Consider the following 7,005-nt stretch of genomic DNA (forward strand, 5'->3'; position numbering starts at 1 on the left):
AAAGCTTCTCCCATCAACAGATGGATTCTGTTTTCCCATCCTGACTCTGGGCCAGCACTATGACTTGTGTTAACTACTACAATGTAGCAGAAGTAACACTGCATAAATTCTGAACTTAGGCCTCAAGAGGTCTTGTGGCTTCCCTGCATGTTCTACTTGGGAACCCTGAAAGTATCATATGAAGAAGCCGTATTTAGCATGCTGGAGGATGAGAGGCCACATGGAACAGAGATGATTCATCATCCCAGCAGAGGCCACCCAGACCTCAACAATCAGACCTGAGCCAGTGAGTTCTGACACAGACACAGAACCACCCTGCAGCCGAGCCAGGCCCAACACAAAATTGTGACCTAAATCTATAGTTGTTTTATGTAACTAAGTTACTTAGTAAGTAAGTAGCACAGCTAGTTTTAAAACTCAGGGAACCTGGCTCTAGACCCTGATCCTTTATCCCTTATATTCTTCTTTATGTGAATGGGAAATAGAGGGTTTTTTCCTCTGGATAGTGATAAGTTTGATTAGTTGATAAGTATGACCTCTTACAATAAGATCTAGAGACAGATTACTGATAAGATTTACTTGATATCAGGGAAAACAGCCCCGCAAAACATGACAAATAGCTTTCCAACAAACGCTGCTGGAATCACTAGATGTCCACAGGCAAAACCATGAACCCTGACCTAAACCTTACACCTTCTACAAAAATTAACTCAAAATGGATCACACTTCTAAATGTAAAATGTAAAACTATAGAACTTCTAGAAAAAACACAGGAGAAAATCTTCAGGATCCAGGGCTACACAAAGCTTAGACTTGACCCCAGACACACAATCAGTGAAAGAAAATACTGATAAATGGGACGTCATCAAAACAAAAAGACCTTTCCTTTGTGAAAGATCCTGTTGAAGGACTGAAACAACAAGCTATGTGTAAACTGGGAGAAAATCCTTCAAACCAAGGGTCTGCCAAGGACTAGTATCTAGAAGGTAAAGGACTCCAAAATCTCAACAATAAAAAAACAATCTATTTAAAAATGAGAAAGAAATGTTTCACTAGAGAGGATATAAAGACAGCCAACTAGCACAAGAGAAGATGTTCAACATCATTAGCCATTAGGGAAAAGCAAGTTAAAACCACACTGAAGGTATCCTTTCACACCTATCATGATGGCTAAAATCAAAGAATGACAACATCAAATGTTGGGGAAGATGAAGAGAAAGGGCACTGCTCATACACTGCTGGGGTGAATGTAGACTGGTACAGCCATTCTGCAAAAAGTGTTTAGTAGCTTCTTATAAAACTAAACATGCAACTACCATATGACCCAGCAATTGAACTCTTGGGCATTTATCTCAGAGAAATGCAAACTCTGTCCACACAAAATCCTGTACACAAATGCTCACAGCAGCCTTATTCATAACAGTCAAAACTGAAAACAACCAGATGCCTTCAATGGATGAATAGTTACACTAACTGTGGTATACTCATACCATTAAATACTATTAAGTAATAAAAAAGAACCAACGTGGATGGCTCTCCAGAGAATTATGCTGAGTAAAAAAAATCCATCTCCAAAGATCACATACTGTATGACTTCACTTACATAACATTTTTTGAAATGACAAATTATAGAAATGGAGAATAATTAGTGATTGCCAGAGGTTAGGGATGGGGAGGAGGGGCATAGCTATAAAGAGAAACGTGAAGGATGTTGTGGTGGAAACATTCTTATATTGACTATATCAATGCCAATATCTGGGTTGAGATATTGGAAAAACATGTAAAGGGCATCAGGATCTCTCTGTATTAGTTCTTACAACAGCACATGAATCTATAATGGGCTGAAAATTCAAAACTTAGTTACAAAAAAAAAAAGTAATAAACAAAAATAGCCTGTAGAAATTTTTGGGAGAACTACAGGTAACACCTTACTTGAAAAACTTTTAATTACTTAATCAGGCAGAAAAAACTACACAAAATTAATGTGTACAACTTAATGATTCTGTAGATAAGTATATACCTGTGAAACGATCACCACAATTAATGCCATAGAGCTATCACCTCCAAAAGTTTCACTTTATTGATAAGTACAAACACTTTCACCAGTAGGCTGCTTCCTTGCTTACTGTCTTTGCCCAATTCTGCCAAGTTACTTTTTTTTTTCTCCTTTAAAACCTTGCTTGAAACACACTTCCAAACTTCTCATATATGTCTAAGTTTTCTATGGTACATACGAGATCTGGAGAGGGCTGTGGACTGGACCCAGGGCAGGAGACGCTGGCGGAAGGCCTGGAACCCAGAGCGGTAGACCTGACTCAACATGATGCGATGTGGTCACTGATCAAAGTATCTGTCGAAAGCAGTTTTAAAAAAGATGAAAGTGAAAATAAGACACAATTAATTTTATTTTCTTCCACTTCCTCATACTCTCAGAGCAAGAAGTGGACTCTTCTGCTCCAACTCCTCTGTATCAGGGACACTTCCACCTGCTCTGTATGTAGAAAAGAGACAACAAATGGCTCCTTCCCAGGTCCCAACTCTATCCTTCCTTTCCTAGGACCTTAGTTTTTATGTAAGCAAATGAAAACTACGGATTATAAATGTTTATAAATGTTCGGAGTGACAAAAAGGTACAATGTTGCTGTATGGATACTTAATCTTCACTACAATTCCTACACGATTAGGGAGTCTTAAACAAAAAACAGATCTAACATGCAATCAGTGGCCTTCTCTACCTTCCTGCTATCACCTCCCAAAAGAACTCTGTAAACCATGTATTTCAAATGCCTGCTTGACCCTAGCTGACACAAGAAGAGGCTGGAAAGGCCAGAGGCTACTGCCATCTTTGTCCCTCCTGCCCACAGAAATCTAAAGCACACTCTTGCATCCCTGGGAGGGGGTGCCATGCCTGTGAATGACTGGCATTTCAAATGACTACGGGCACATCTTGTGGAGGATGAGCACATGGCTAGAAAAAAACTTGAGCTGGGAATATGGTAGTTATGGATTATGGTTAGGGGCTCCCTCCTACATATACTCAGAGAATAAGTCACTCATTATTGCAGCTCTCATGCTAAAGAGAATTGCTGTTTTCACAAGATAAGAAAGATACTGCACTCTCTTTGCTTGCAGGCTTCTTTTTAGCTTTTGCTGTATAGATTGGATGGATTTTTTCCAACCCTCTTGAATGTGTCTCAAAAGACCAGCAGTCAGCCCCATAGTAAAGTGAAACAAGGAGTGGCATGTGTTGCTCTACAATTTATACTGCCCAAAGGCACACAAAGGGGAGAGAAGAGATTAGCAGGATACATCTATTGTAAAAGACAGGTCATCCAATAGGCATCAGAAAGTGCTAAGTGCTCTCTTTGTTGACTTCAGTTTGTGACAGTCTGGAAGATCCCAAGAGAAAATTGTTTGCATAACACTGAGCATGACAAAAGCCCACGGTCTTGTGTGCTGCTTATATAAATCCCTTCAATAATTGTTGCTAAACAATTATTTACATACAAATTCTCTAAGAGGAACACCAAACGAGTAAAATAATCAAATTGTGACACTAAAATTCCAGTTCCATCTCCTTCATGAAAACTTCCTCGGCAACCCTAGCATCCGAGGTTGGATATAATTCTACAGATCGGCTTGTAACTGCTTCATGTATTACTGTTGCTTTTCCCAACAGGATCATAAAGTTCCCACTGACAGCATGGTAAACTGTACAGGGAACATAGATTTTGGAGTCGGACAGATTTGGGTTCCAGCTCTGCACTTGCTAGCTGTGTGCCTTTTGGAAGGTTACTCACCTAGATTTCTAAGCCTCAGTTTCCTCTTTTGTAAATCAGGAACGGTAACAGTAAGGACCTGGTGGGATTACTGCGGGAATTAAATGAGACAATACGTGGAATGCGTGGGAGCAGCATATGCTCAACAAATGTCAGCTGTGCTCCTTCTTTGAGGCACTAAGGATGGCCTACCACTTCCTCTTTATTTCCTTCAGGATGTGTCACGGGCACAAGAATTCAATAAATATTCTGACAGACATAATCACTAATTATACTGACTGTGTACCTCTCTCTTATCTAAGAGTAACTGAGAGCTCTGAAAGTTCAAGGTCACTAACTTACTAGGTTCAGCGCTGACCTAAAACCCAGCCTTCCTGGCCTCTCCCCTGTAACACACGGCCTCTGACTGCAATGGATGCTCTCAATAAGCAGACAGCTGATTCCAGGGAGCAAAGGGTACGTTGTGTCTGTGTGTCTAGACTCCATGTCATCCATTGGAAAAAGTTTCCATGTTTTGACTCAGGACATTTCTCAAGTACCTCTTTTACTCGTTTTAAACAGAATGCCCTTATCTTACTGACTTAGAGAACTGAACCTTAGTCCCAACAAACTTCACCCAGGAACACGGGCTTGGTATAAAGCTCACCACTCCAAGACAAAGACCCGGTGATACATCTCGCCCCCTCAGAGAGCAGGGGCTAATGATGGGGGGGGGGGGGGGGGGGGGAGGGGGGGGGGGGGGGGGGGGGCCCCCGGGGGGCCCCCCCGGTAAGGGGGGGTCGGGGGCGACCCCCCCCGCTGCGGGGGGCCTGGTTTTGAAAGGGAGGGGGTGACGAAAGCCCAGGCGGGCCGCGGGGGACCGCACACGGAGGCCGCCGACAGTCGGCGTGTGGCCAGTTACAAACCAGGGCACATCACCAGCAGCGAGGCAGGTGCACTGGAAGCTGGCTCCAAACTCGCGGAGCGAGAGGTGTCCGCCGAGCCTTCGGGCCTCCACTGAAGGAGCCCTCAGCTCCTCCCTGTGGCTGTACTCAAGGGCGACCGCGGAGGTCGGGTGTCCCAAGCTCCTAAGACCCTAAGGCCTCCCCGCCCGGCCACCTGGGAGCGTCCCGGCGGGCAGCGCGCCCCGGGCTGCTCAGCCAGCCGCCATCGGTCGGCGCGCGCCCGCGCCCACACCCACACCCACTCGCCGGGTCGGCCTCCCGCCCGGCAGGAGCCCTCGCAGCCCCCGCGGGCCGGCGCGCACCCCTTTCCCCGCAGCGGGCCAGGCCGCATCAGCCCCCGCAGAGGCGCCGGCGTCGCGCCATCCCCGCCGCCATCCCCGCCGCCGAGTGCCTACCTCACAACCAGCACCCGACCCCGCCGCACCGCCGGCACTGCACGCCGGGCCGCTTCTGGCGCCGGCTTACTCCCCTTTTGCTTCCGTCCACGTCCCGCAAGATGACGTTACGTCAGCGGCGGTGGAGTAAACGCAGGCCGCGGGGCCTCCGCTGCTGACGTGGGGCGAAGGGTCAAGCCGGAGCTACGCCGCGGCAATCGCGTAGGCGCCTTGGAGAATACGGTCTGCGCTCCACGTGGCGCGCCCCGCCCCGCCCCAAGGCCTCGGCAGACGCCGGGAGGCGGGGCTCCACATCTCCGGTGCACGTCCACGTCCCTTAGGGAACGGGGGAAGGGGCGGGGGGCCCACGGGGCTTCCCAGGGAGGCGGGAAAGGAGCCTGACTCAAGTAGCTGCTGGTAGGTACCCGTAAGGAGTGTTTGCCAGAGTTGACCTCATCTCCCATGCGCACCTTAAATAGGTTGGATCAACTTGCACATACCTGTATTTACAGAACCCACGCTCTTTTGCTGTTTAAATGCGAAAATGTCACTGTGATAAAATGACTTGCCCCCTAGTCGTTGGGGGTTTACCCAAGTGTCCCAGCCCAGTGCTTGTTCAGCAAGGGCACTGGTGAAGTATTGCATTTAAAAAGTAGTAGTTAATCCCTGATAATTGGAACTATTCCAAAGGCGAATGCGGATCTACCCTTAAAATTAGAGTTCAGCGTCTTCCTCTTTCCTATTTGCTGTGTTTTCGTCACAGGGTACGTTTTGTATAGACAAAGGTGTAGGGGCGGGGGGGGGGGGGTAGGGGCTGCACAGCACTTGACGCGAGGCCAGTGACAAGGAAGGCGTCTACCCCTTCTCCAGAACATTGCTGGGCCTCCTTATTCATTTCCTTATTCATTAAACATTACTTACTTTAGGTGCGGCTGGGTAGTTCACTCAGTCCGTTAAGGATCGGATTTTGGCTCAGGTCATGATCTCCCTGTTGGTGGGTTTGAGCCCCGCGTCAGGCTCTGTGCTGACAGCTTAGAGCCTGGGGCCTGCTTCAGATTCTACGTCTCCCTCTATCTCTGCCCCATCCCTGCTCATGTGTGCTCTCTCTCTCTCAAAAATAAACATTAAAATTTTTTTTTAAACAAAACAAACATTGCCTACTTTATGTGCTAGGCATTAGCTAGACGTGGAGGCAGACATCCTCCCTTCCCTAGATGAGTTCAGTCTTCTTTTTAAATTTCTTTTTAAGTTTTAGTTTTTATATTTGAGAGAAAGAGAGAGAGCACGAGCAGGGGAGGGGCAGAGAGATGGAGACAGAATCTGAAGCAGGCTCCAGGCTCTGAGCTGTCAGCACAGAGCCTGTCGCCGGACTAACTCACAAGCAGTGATACCATGACCAGAGCTGAAGTCAGACGTGCAACGGACTGAGCCACCCAGGCGCCCTGATGAGTTTACAGCCTTATAGGAGAGACACATATGTCACCAAATGATTACAACACTGTGATTTGTGCTAGAGGAGGAGGTGCCCAGGGATTTCAGGCAAGGCTTTTAAAAGAGAGTGGACATTCAAATTATGCTTTGAAGGCTAAAAATGAAGTCGTTCACCTAGAAATGGGAAGCAGGATCATATGAGGAAGAGGGAATGCAATAAGCAAAGGCATGAGATGTCCCATGACAAGAGGCTGCAGGTGGGACATGACAGGAGAGGTGTTTGGTAGGGGCCACCTTGCAAAGGGATTTCTGTGCCATGCTAAAGAGCTTGAAATTTATCATCCCCAAAGATAGAGACCCATGACTTTTAAAGTACTGTATCGGCTGGGGCGCCCGGGTGGCTCAGTTGGTTAAGCATCCGACCCTGGCTCAGGTCTGATCTCACAGTTTGTGAGTTCGAACCCCATGTCGGGCTCT

The 7,005-nt window shown here is 47.0% G+C and overlaps 1 protein-coding gene across 2 annotated transcripts in view; it reads right to left on the reverse strand.

Annotated features, from left to right (window-relative positions):
• Positions 1–5,339, reverse strand: part of ALDH18A1 (aldehyde dehydrogenase 18 family member A1) — a 42,171-nt gene extending 36,832 nt beyond the window's left edge. Inside the window, exons 1-2 of one of the 2 annotated variants that reach the window (XM_049645481.1) lie at positions 5,119–5,339; positions 2,235–2,350 (exon numbers count right to left, since the gene is read on the reverse strand). In XM_049645481.1, coding sequence (XP_049501438.1) covers positions 2,235–2,322 — 88 coding nt within the window. In that variant the 5' untranslated portion in view covers positions 2,323–2,350; positions 5,119–5,339. The remainder of the gene's footprint in view (positions 1–2,234; positions 2,351–5,118) is intronic. The other variant, XM_049645480.1, reaches the window with a different exon arrangement.
• Between the last annotated feature and the right edge of the window lie 1,666 nt (positions 5,340–7,005).

The sequence above is a fragment of the Panthera uncia genome, chromosome D2 (genome assembly GCF_023721935.1).
Source record: "Panthera uncia isolate 11264 chromosome D2, Puncia_PCG_1.0, whole genome shotgun sequence".
NCBI lineage: Eukaryota > Metazoa > Chordata > Mammalia > Carnivora > Felidae > Panthera > Panthera uncia.